Here is a 12,729-nt window from a genome sequence, read left to right as displayed (position 1 = left end):
CAGCTGCAGCCATGCCATTAAAGCCAGTGACTGAGCAGCAGGATGGTTAAGGGGCCTTTGGTCAGTATGTCTGGTCTGTTTGAAAGAGGCTAAGGATCTTCCACCAGAAGTCTGAGCATGTCTGTGTACTACATTCTTCTGGGTTAATTTGGTGTGATGAGAATCACTGAAAACCTGTTCTCCTCCATCTTGTTCAGCTGTCAAGCAAGGATCTTCATCAGAGAGAAGATATAAACCTGCTTGAATTGAGCCTAAGGAATCACCAAAGCATCTACTGCAAAAACTAGACCTTGCACAAGTGAGGTTCAGTGTTTTACAGGCAAGCTGATGGCTCTCCGTTCCAGGATATTGAAGTTTCGACTCCTGTGGAGACCAGGTACCCTTGACAATACCGGAGTTGTAAACTATGTCCCAACCTGTAAGACTGGCATCTGTTGTCACCACCATTTAAGGTATGTGGAGGGATTACTTTCCCAATTGCAGGGCAGGATTGGTGATCCACCCTGTCAGGGAGAGCTTTGTCTGGCTGGAAAAAAGCACTGGGCAATTCATTGATTGGATTTTCTTGTTTCACTTCATTAGTATATTGATTTGATGAGGTCTGGAGTGAAACTGGTCAAAGGGAACTTCCTCAAAGGTGACTACCAGCCAGCTCAGAATTCTCATGCAGAAGAGAGCTGAGGGGTGCCATTTTGACTTAAGTGTATGTGTGGCGGACCTTAGGGAAGCAACCTTCTTTTTTTTTTTTTTTATTCATTATTTAGTGGTCAAGGAATACAGCAATACAAACAGAGCAGGATATGTTCACAACAGCACTGAAAAACATTGTCCATAATAACAGACAGATGACACAAGTAGGTATATATAATACAACCAGCAGTGCAATATACTGATATAGAAGGAGAAAATAGGTCATAGCACTAAACATAGGATGCGTAGTATGTCAGCAAGTTATCGATTGTTAGCAGTGGATGTCAAATTCCAAGGTGTTTTATATATATTTATATTTAATAAGAGAAAGGCTCTTTACAGTAGACAAACGGTGGTGCATAGCGCACGAAGAGTAGTAGTAGTAAAAGAAGATGAGAACCAGAAGAAAGGAAGCGAGGGGCTAAAGGGTAAAATTGTATCTCCCTCTTGGATAACTCCATTTATAAGACATTGTAACTGGAAATTTGCATAAAGAACAGATTAGGACCCAGAGACAAGTGGATTCTGGTCTCTATAAAAGTAGTAAGGAGTCCAGATCTCGTAATACTTGTCTTCCTGTTCCTTCAGGATCATGGTAAGGTTTTCCCATTTCCTGGATTTCTGCAATCCCAGCCTGCCAATGAACTGTTGTTGGGGCCTTATACTTTTCCACAACGCCAGAATACAGGCCTCAGCTGCTGTGAGCAAGTGTTTGAGTGAGGAATTTTTTATTTATTTTTTTGGATAGTGGAGTGTCATTCAATAGGTATGCAGCTAGATTCTTGTTGAGGGATACTCCCGCTGGGGTCTTAATAGTATTCTCAACTTCACCCCAGAAGCTGTTTAATCTTGGGCATTTTCAAAAGATAAGAAGAGGGGTTCCCTCAGACTCCCGACAGCGCCAACAGGTGTTAGGAACTCGGAGAAACAAGTGGTGTAGAATTGCTGGTTTTCTGTAGCACCGTGTGAGGAGCTTGTAACCTCCTTCCTGATATCTACTTGCTAAGGAGGCCTTGTGGGCGAAGTGAAGGATTCTTTCCTTCTGGGGTTGTGAAAAGGTAGTATGGAGGTCTCATTCCCAATGTTGTAGATAGGTGAGTTATGGCGTCTCATCCAGCAACTTTTTCTTGGGGAAGGAAAATGTTGGCTTGGGCTGTGTCCAAGATAAGATCCAGGTACTCCAAATGGTGTGAAGGCTGGAAACCAAACTTTGGAAAATTGATTATCCAGCCAAAAGTTTGAAGAAACTGAATCGTCCTTTGGATGTTGGCAGACAAGGCTGTGGCTGAGGAGTCCATTAGTAGGAGGTCGTCCAGGTAACCTGTGACATAAATTCTCTGGGTTCATAGAAGAGCCAGAAATAGGGCAAGCATGTTTGTGATCACATAAAGAAGAGAAGACAGATCTTGTTGATTCCATCCAAAATTTTGGTTCACAAAAAAATCTGTTTAGAGATTTTAAGTCCAATATTTATCGGACACCTCCATTAGATTTTGGGGCAGTGACCAGGTTTTTTTTTTAATTTTTAAACTTCTCGCTATTAAGTACGTTTATTAAGTAAAAAGAGTTACAAAACTGAACTTTCGGGGCATACCCTGACTCGACGTGTACAATTGGTGAAAAGCACAACATTCACAAATCAAGCAACACTACAGCTTAACGATCGCCCATAGGGTGCTAAAACCTGCTCAGAGTTAGCAAGAGCCAACATAGGACACTAGCACAGGAGTATATCTGTCCATCTCAGCTAAATCTGGGGAACACCCAAATCATTATAGGATATTGCATCTTACACCCAGCATGACAAGTGGACCAAGGTCTCTATTGATGGGAAGGTAACAAATGAAATCAAGTGTAGGTGGGGGTGGGATATACCACAAATGAACATATCAAGCAGTGGTTATGGTGGAGCCAATCGATATGTCCCAGATTTTATTAAACTTCCTAGGGCAACTTCAAGATTGGTAGGTGTCTTTGTACAGGGGGATAACTGAATTAACCAGGGATTTCTAAAGTTCTAAAGTGGGGGCCGCAGCCAACTTTCATCGTAGCACTATTGCCTTTCTAATATAAAATAATAGAAGACCCAGTAGGGTCCTAACCGCCCTGGTGTGAGCCTGGTGTGAGCCAAAACCTCCACCAAGCCCAGAATACAGATATCTATCTGACATGGAACCTGGATAGTAGTTAAGCGAGATATAAACTCTAATACTGAAACAGTGAACAGGTTTAAATAGAAACCTTGGACCCATTCTTCTAAATGAGCTGGTACAACCACTTCCTGTGCCTAAAATTGGTGCAAGGCGATCATCTACCATCTTTTTGGTCAGTAGCTGGCAGATAGGAAGGCAAAAAAAGAAAAAAATTATAGAAAATATTGTGTACCCCTTCAAAATAACAAATTAGATCCTGGGGTCCGGGACATCTCTAATCCACACTGGTGCAAACACCAACAGTAGTCCACCAATCCTACGAGTGAGAGAGCCCCTTCATTGTGAGGAGGACTTCAAAGCAGGCTTGTTTGACCTGTGAGTCCAGAGGTTGCAATGAAAGGTAGTGTTTAGCCTTGGATTGGAAGTAGACAACTAGGGAGAGGTTAAGGAACTCTTTTGTTGAGAAGAAGTAGTAGCCATAATAGTAGGAGACGTATGCTTCTTCTTGTGGGGTAAAAACACCTTTCTACCAGTAGCTTCTTTGATGAATTCATGAAAGGATTCCCCAAAGAGGCTTTCAACATCAAAAGGCATGCATACAAGCCGCAGACCAAGATTTTAGCCACAAAAATCTGAGATGAGGGATACTCTAAACATTTGGAGAATCATATTCTCTAGAGCAGCCATTCTCAACCAGGGTTCCATGGAACCCTATGGTTTCTCCAGAGGTTGCCAGGGGTTTCTTGAGCAATGAAAAGAGGTGAATTTTATCTCCTGACTAATGATGTCTGTAAAGTTCTGGCATGCTAGTCACACAGGACCAGCGGCAGCTCTCAAGTCTCAGGTAAGTAACCCCTGACACAAGTGATCTTTTCAGCTGTCTGTGGGAAGCATTCTTTCAACTGACCAACCATGTTAAGGCATCATTCTTCCTATTCCACCAAGGGAGCACATCTTGCTATGATCATAAATTCAAGTGGACACTTCCCTTACAGTGTAAGGGGTCCTTCTCCACACACCACCAATGTAAGAAGGGCCTTCTCAACTAACCACAAATGTTAGGGAGCACTACAATGTCTATCAATGTAAATGGGCAGTACACTTAAGTAATCAGGTTTTTCTTTACCGACAAGTAATGTTAGGGAGCATTTCTCCCACTGACCACCAATGCTGGAGGGTGCTACAATTTGCTTCTTTCCAGACTATCAATATACAAGAGAGTTTGAGCTGTGTCTGATTGAGCCATCAATTGATGGTACTTGCAAAGTTATTGGGCCAACGCCACTTGGCATATCCAGCTGCATGACATAAATGATCTTTTTAGCTGTCTGTAGGGGAGTATTAAAAACCAATAATGTAAGGGGCATTTTTTTCCACTGGCCCCCAATAACTGATTTTAGCAGTAGCTCCATGACACCTGAAATTTATTTTAAGGGCTTACTCTCGGACAAAAAGGTTGAGAAAAGCTGCTTTAGAGCATGGTTACCAAACAGCAATGCTGACGGTATCAGTTGTAATTGTTCTAAGAGAGCAGGGTCCTGAAAGGCAGGTTCTACTTCTCTATTTATATGTTCTGTCCAGTTAGCAATAGTGTGGCAAATGTGCATAGCAGCAATAGCTGGCTGCAGGGCTGTTTTTGCAAAATCAAATGAGGCTCGAGAGGGCTTCAAGACATCTATCAACAGAATCCGTAAAGGAGTGAACATCCTCAATAGGAACTGTAAGCTGTTTATTGAGAACTGAAATTGCATAAATTTTGGCTAAAAGCTTAGGGGGAGTGAATACTTATCAGAGCTGAGCCAACCCCCATAATATGCACATCAGTCTGTGCATGTATGGGGAAAAGTGTTTTTTGACTTAGCAGGTATCTTAGCACCCATAGGAACTTGTTTAGGCTGCTGAAAGTTGTGGAAAAGACTAGTGCGCACCACGTCAATTAGTGTGTCCATAGTAAAAAGCATTTGGCGTGTGGAGCCGCAGCTTGTAGGGAAAATCTTCTGCAGCTATTGCTACAAAATCAGGATCTTCAATACTTTCCTACATAATATCCTAAGAGGATGTGTAGTATTTTTGGTCTCTAGAAACTGAAGGTTCTATAAGTGCTTTTGTAGTCTGGTGCACTGGAAGTACCCTGTGTTTTTACAAATAAACTTCCTAACTTTTTAAATAGTATAAGCACTGGTGGTGTCTTTTATCTACATGTACTCTGATGCTGGCCATTGAGGGGGAGATTACTGGAAGATTGTAGGAACCAGCTGACCAGAATCTATCTCATTGAGCCTTGGAGTGGCTCCCATCTTAGGTGAGGGGTCACATTCCTGGAGGTGAGCCTATACCCATGGGGGGGGGGGGGGGGGGGACATGTGAGGTGTCACAACGGCGATTGCAGCACATCAAATTGGATTGCACAGTTTATCAGCAGTTTTGTCGATTGACTAAAGAAATAAGTCACAAGTGGAATAATTTTATTTTTTTAATTTTGCACTTACAAGGACTATATTCATCACTTATATTTAGTGCATGTCACCCCACGATATAATATTGTATTTTGTGTTTTTTTGTATTTATGGAATATTGACTGAACTGTTTTAGCTCTGATGGTTATACATAGTGCAGAATTTTATATGAAATTATTTTAGTTACTTTTGCACATTTATATGGGAATGTGACCGGTGTCAGCAGCTTGTGTTATTTCATTTATTTATTAATTTATTAAATTCTTTGTATAAGTGTACATTTACTTGGTAGCTCACAAGGTCTTTTTTAAAAAGCTTATGTTGTGCATGTCTGGATATAGGAGTCAGTATAACCCAAGCACTGACTATGGTTCCTGTGACTGTCTCCCTGTAGAAGATGACGCACTGAGAGAGACTGGAAACTGGAGTGTGCAAATTTGATGCAACTCCTCACAGAAACCAACCAGCTTTCAGGTTTTATTGTCAAAAGCTTAACGCGTAACTCAACTTTTGTTGAGAAAAAAACATTCCCCCTTGGGTGATCTATGTACATTACAAAGATTTTAACAAACTTTGTTGCAGATTCCTACCTTTGGTTATTCTGAAGAAATCACTGTGTTTCCCTGTGCTCACGTGGGAAAGTGAGTCTAATGGGAGTGGTTTCATAATTATCAATCAGCTGTGGCAGCTGCAGGGCATTATTGAGGAAAGCTGCAGGGTGAGCATTCCTTTAGATGTGTTCCTATTGGGAGGATCTCACCAAAAATTAAATTTTTGTTGCAGGGGATGTCTGAAATCTGACTTGTATCTTAGTACAGACTTCTAGGAAAATCAGTGAGCCAATCACACAGCAGGAAATTATGTTTCTGGGGGGCATTCTGTACACATTCTGTGTACAGAATACCTCCAGGTAGCCATATTGCATTGCATTTTCAGAAAATTACAGTGGCTGCAGATTGAAGGAAAGGTCATTTTTAATAACATTCAATTACAATATGATTTGTGTTGCAATTGTATACACTATATTATTTTTTCTTTACTTGCTATTTTTTCCCCCATGAAAGTAGAGTTACCCTTTAATTGAACAAGCTGAAGTTAAACACTGGTTGGCTATCATGCACAGCTGCACCAGATTCTGAGTGCTCCAGTTTTAGTAAATCTCCCCCACTGTGTGCATTTTTGGGGGAAAAGGCGCGCATGAAGGTATCATCCTGAGGAGTGGCAAAAGTATCCCATACTCCTGAGACTAGATAGAAGATGAAAAAACACCACATTAAAATTGCTCATGAAGAGAAACAGAGATGAAATGGCAGTGGTTACCAAAATAAATTGAATAACGTTCAAATCCTCTGCCTGAAGAACCACATAACTTGATATGCACTGCAGATTGTGTTAGTAAAAGCCAAGAACTGGTGTAAATACACAGAGAAACCCTGTCTCAGCTTATCCACAATGCTTGACCTATTAGAGGTTTAGGCCGGTGGGCATACCCCTGAAAAGGGGTCTTCAGGGTCTGGGAACCACAGAACTGGACCACAGTCCTGGACCTATATAGCATACTGTGGCCAACTACACATGATTCACTACATGCCAAGGTGAGTGCCTAATGCAGGATACAGGGCCTGAAACATTCCAGAGTGGACTTTGGGTACAGTCTCCAAGATACACACCAAATTTACCTGATCCTTAAAACTGCTAGATACAGTAGTTCAGAGCAGTGCGTAATTAAGTCTTGATAGAAGTTTCAAATAAAAAAAAAAATATTATTTAAAAAAAGAAATATTTCTCCAGAGGAGGTCCATCACCTAAAGAGATGTGGTGGTTATATGGTGTGCTCTGGGGGCAACCCAAGTAAGTTTTCACCTGAAAGTACAGTTGCTGCATAAAACCCATGGTCTAAAAATACAAGACCTGTGTCCTGTACCATATGATTAGAAAATTATTTATTTTACTAGTTACTTTATTTATTTTCATATAAAAATACTGTAGATAGTTTAGGCCCTGTGAACAGAGACATCTATTTAAATCTAATAAACATTAGTCTGAAGAGCACCAGGTTCAGCGAAAGTGTACAAAGCATTAAAAGTATCAGTACTGTACAGTATAGTAAAGTATCAAAATAGCAGTGATGGCAAAGAGTCTGCAGCATAAGGTTCCTGCTCCTATTTTGACATGGTCACTTGTCTCCGTAATGTGCCATTGGAGCCTCCAAAAAATCCTATGCAAATACCAACTTTATGAAAGTTGATACTTGTGTAAGGCTAGACACATCCACACACACTACCAATGCCACACCACTGTGATAGCGCTTACCTTGGCTCATGTTCCACGCTTTGTAGTGTGGCAGGTGTTAAAGGAGTGAGTTCAGGTTTTCCACATGAGTGTAGAGGTGGATTGAGGATGGGGAGGTGGATTTGGGAAGGGAAGGTGGATTTGGAATGGGAAGGTGGATTTGGAATGGGGAGGTGGACTGGGGATGGGGAGGTGGACTGGGGATGGGGAGGTGGACTGGGGATGGGGAGGTGGACTGGGGATGGGGAGGTGGACTGGGGATGGGGAGGTGGGGTCAGGCTTTGCAATCAAAACACCTGTTATACATCACTGTTACTTAGCTAGGTATAAGAGATAACAGGTTTCTTTGAAAAAAGCATCAAGCAGCTTTCTCAAAGACCACAAAGCACCCTCAGTTCTAGCAAGGATTACTGAACGTAGATCTTACTGGGAGTGTTTTAGCAATGCTGAAACTTGTTAAATGCCCACCAATGCCTGCTATTTGTTTGTTGAAAGCTACTGGCAGGACTTCTAATAAAGTAACCTTGCGAGTCACTTAAGAAGATTGAAAGACAAGTTACCTGCAATAGAAGTAATAAGCTCACCAGTGTCCAGTGTCACGTCTCCTACCTTCCCTCCATTCCAGTGCTGCAGCCTCCAGTAGAAATTGCAGCATTAGATACTTGTAGAAATGTCAGATGTCTGTCTACCCCCCCACACCACAAAATGTGAAACCACCCTCCAACCCCACAGAATGCAGCAGTGAAGGAAAGCATCAGAGTATAACAGCTCTCCAATTGCAGGGATCTGGCGTTTCTAATTTTTTAAGCATCTCACTGGTTGGCTTTAGGATCTGTATTTAGCACATCCAGACTAAAACTAAAAGGAAGGTGTAAAGCTTCAAAGTAAGCTGCTGAAGACATTCTAAATGCTTGCTCAGTCATGGCTAGCATTGGTAACGATAAACAGAATGTCTTTTAAAAGGACATTGGTACCCTGGATGAAAAATATTCAACTTAGAAGCTGAGACCCCTGATGAATGTAACATCTTTCCTCTGGTGGTCCATCAGTTCAGGGGATTGAGGGAGTCGGGTCGCTTCTCTTCTTATTTTCCCCTTTTGTTACTTTGTAGATTTGTTAGAAGTGGGTGCAGCTAGGGAGATGCTGGTTTCTTACCCCGACCACCTCCATTATCTCTACTCTTGGTCATCTTATTCTCGGTTTCTGTGCAATATTAGACCAGATAGCCAGGAGCATCTCTTTTGAGCTGTTTACTTGCATTAGGCCAGAACATTAGGAACCTCGGCATATTTACAATATAGATAATGTTTAAGCTGTGACCTTATTTTCCTGGACTGTTACAAAACTTTAGTGGAAAGAGACTGCTGCTCACAGGTGATATAATCGATAACACTCCAAGGTTGCTTCTGTGAGGTGGGGTGCACGCCCTGCCACTGCAGCAGAAATCATGGAACAGGGGAAATGCAGGTAGGTTGACGCGTTTCACACTGTAGAAGCGCTTTGTCAAAACCACAAGATTGCAAAAGCCAGTCTCTCTTTCAACACATAGATCACATGACAGCACAAGTGCAAATCATCAGATTGAACCCAGCAATTGCAAACACAAAACAATAAAATCTCCTGTTTAAGAAAAGATGCTTATAAAAACAAAAGACAAAAACACAGAAAATATTCTATTCAATATAGCAATCTCAAAGAAAAAAGGGAAAAAATATGTTCCCTTTGATCTAAAAATGTTACACACTACTCAATACGATAACGTGGACGTTCCTTAACTGGAAAAGGAAAGGTATGAGAGACAATGTACACAGAAGATTGACATGAAGTGAAAAAATAATAATAACATTAAAAAAAATACATGAATAATCACCCAATGTCAATCAATAAAGTATTCCCAAATTACAGTAACATACATCAATCATAAAAGTGAGTTAAATCCCACTCAAAGTTCAACCCCTGGGGAATGCCCTGTATTTGTAACAAACTAATGTCACCAACATGAACATGATTGAAGTGTCGGGCTACATTTGTGGCTTGTTTCCTATGAATGTTCCCAATGTGGTCGTTTACACGATCGCTCAATCTTCTCGTAGTGCGACCTACTTAATGGACTCTACAGGCCTTACATGTGATCAACTAGATCACATACCTTGTGTTGCAATTGATAAAACTCTTAATGTTAAACATTCTATTATTAGTAGTAGACTGAAATGTATCTCCTTTTACAACACAAGGACAGCACGGACAACTATTAGAGCCACATTTGTAAACCCCCTTTAAATCCAACCAGGTCCCATTAGTGGAACCTGATCTGAACTCACTGGGTGATAAAGAGTTACTTAAAGAGGGAGCCCGACGAGACACTGCTTTGAAACCTCCTGACAAGACCTTGGAAAAAATCTCAAAGAGGATGAAATTATGATGTGTCAAGATATTTCAAATTTTTCGAAATTCAAGACTAATGGGGGTTGAAAACACTGGAATATTTATGCCTCCTCGTCTAGGTATTTTATCACACAGAAGTTTCTCTCTCTCTGTACCCTCTGCAATATTGATAAACCTATAAAGCATGTTCTCACCATAACCCCTCCACCCAGCAGGGGGCGAGATAAATTCAGAATCCTGTGTAAACGGGAAGTATACTGGATCTTTTCTCTAAATACCAGAATTCCCCAAGGGTTGAACTTTGAGTGGGATTTAACTCACTTTTATGATTGTTGTATGTTACTGGAATTTGGGAACACTTTATTGATTGATATGCATTGATTATTCATGTATTTATTTTATTGTTATTATTTTTTCACTTTATGTCAATCTTCTGAGTACATGGTCTCTCATTCCTTTCCTTTTCCAATTAAGGAACGTCCACTTTATCGTGTTGGGTAGTGTGTAACCTTTTTGATCAAAAGGAAACATTCTTTTTCCCTTTTTTCTTTGAGGTTGCTATATTGAATAGAATATTTTCTGTGTTTTTGTTTTTATAAGCGCCTTTTCTTAAACAGGAGATTTTATTGGTTTGTGTTTGCAATTGCTGAGTTCAATCTGATGATTTGCACTTGTGCTGTCATGTGATCTATGTGTTGAAAGAGAGACTGTGGCTTTTGCAATCTTGTGGTTTTGACAAAGCACTTCCACAGTGTGAAATGCGTCAACCTACCTGCATTTCCCCTGCCTGTACCCATCCATTGCTTTTATTATATTTATGCCTCAATAAAGACTTTTTACTTTACTTCCTGTGTAGGTGTGCTGCCGATCCAAAGTTTTTCTGTTCCATGTTACAAATCTTTATGGACAGAGATGTCATGGGGATTGAAATTCAAATTATGTGCATCCATTATCCCTAAATATCGTATAGTACTATTATATTGACTAGAATTTTGCTGGTCTGATGATGTGGTGCTTTGGACGGCTATGAAACATAACCTGTAATGAGTTTCTCCTTGAAAACCAATAATTATTGGAAAGCAATGCTTGCTCAGTGATGCTCCTGAGGGTACTATGTATGAGCTAAGATTAAAAAAATTCCCATGTGTATGCAGCCTGTAGTACAAACAACGATGTGTGTAAAGCATAGCAGCTAGGAGACAACCTTTATATGTATCCCCATTCTAAGCTGAACCTGAAGTAGAACTGCCTTTGTAGTTACTGCACAAGGTCTCCATTGCTTTGCATCACTAAACAGGACATGTAGAAGGTTCAGACTTGGATTTTTCAAGACTAAATTAAGTGATTTATTTTAATGTTTAGAGAAGTGCATAAAAAAATAGCAAGTTTTACCTTCACCAACTCAAAGGGGAAGCGTTCATGAAATATTCGATTAATCCGCGCACCCCCGGACAGCTCGTAAGTGTCAATCTGATCCCCAGAACCTTCAATACGTTTTTCAAAGTCAACAGCAAACTGCTGCACCATTCTGTAGAGGAGAAGGGATAGAAAATTTTGACTCATATCACAGCTGAACCCCTAGCGCAACATTTTTCATTTATATTTATTCTTAAATAATTACAAAGAATATGAATCCACTCGTGTACCAAATGCCTTTGCAAACCCAAGTAATACCTTGTATAAGTAGCCCTGACATCACCACTGTGTTACATATAGCCTGTGCAGAATACAGAGCTGTAGGAGGGACTTGGCGGGTCCACCAATTACAGGCTGCCTGCAGAAAACTACATAGGGGGAAATACAAGACCAGTCACCCTGCACATGGAGAGAGAGCAGCGGCGACTGGTCTTTAATATAGAAGGCTCCCGCACAGAGGCAAAGCTTCATGCTTATTTGACTGCACAGATCTGGAAGAAATACACAAAACACTTCTTCAGTAAGAAAACACATGCCTCTTATATTTAGACAATAAATGTTTATCCCAGAGTTCAGTATTAAAGCCATAGCAAAAACATGCCTGTATAGCCTATAACATCCAATCTCAAGACAACCTTCTTTGAAACACTAAATTTTGCTACAGGGGTCTCAGCACCAGTATGTTTTGGGACAGGAAGGGTTAGCCCTTAACACAAAAGATCCTGGTGGAGGAGAGACAGACATGCAAACAAGGGGTTAAGGGTTTGCGTTACATACAGGGGGGGGGGGGGTTGTGGAGGTTACAGGGAGGGTTAGGGTTAGGTTTACAGGAAGGGTTAGTGATCAGGGGGAGAATGGGTTTTATGAAAACAAGGAGGGTGTAGGTTAGGGTTGGGTTTACAGGGAAGGTTAGTGCAAGAGTTACAGGGAGGGTTAGAGTTAGTTAGTGTAAAGGTTACAAAGTGAGTGCTATGTTACAAATATATTTAGTGCATGGGTTATATCAAAGATTGGGGTTAGGATTATAAATTAGGGTTATTGTTACAAAAAGGGCTATGTTAGGGTTGAGGTTACAGGGAAGGTTAGTGACAGGGTTACAGGTTCAGTTCCAAGTCAGTTTAGTGTAAGAATTATATGAATGTTAGGGTTACAAGGTGGATCAGTGTTGGGGTTACAGGGAGCTTAACTGTGAAGGTTACAGGGTGGGTTGGTGTTAGGATTACAATTAGGGTTAAGTTTGATTTACATGGTGGGTTAGTGTCACAATGAAGGTTAGTGTTGGGGTTACATGGAAAATTCATGTTAGGGTTACAGAGAGGGATAGTATTAAAGTATAA

General features: G+C 40.8%; 1 protein-coding gene across 17 annotated transcripts in view; it reads right to left on the bottom strand.

Annotated features, from left to right (window-relative positions):
• DNM1 (dynamin 1) overlaps positions 1 to 12,729 on the bottom strand; it is a 278,440-nt gene that overhangs the window by 134,280 nt on the left and 131,431 nt on the right. For all 17 annotated transcript variants that reach the window (XR_012236097.1, XR_012236096.1, XR_012236099.1 and 14 more), the window contains exon 8: positions 11,369 to 11,504. Coding sequence is in view for 14 of the 17 variants with exons in the window: in XM_073600424.1 (XP_073456525.1) it covers positions 11,369 to 11,504 (136 nt within the window). In the remaining 3 variants the exon portion in view is untranslated. The remainder of the gene's footprint in view (positions 1 to 11,368; positions 11,505 to 12,729) is intronic.

The sequence above is a fragment of the Aquarana catesbeiana genome, linkage group LG09, assembly GCF_042186555.1.
Source record: "Aquarana catesbeiana isolate 2022-GZ linkage group LG09, ASM4218655v1, whole genome shotgun sequence".
NCBI lineage: Eukaryota > Metazoa > Chordata > Amphibia > Anura > Ranidae > Aquarana > Aquarana catesbeiana.
This window is presented reverse-complemented; position numbering and strand designations above follow the sequence as displayed.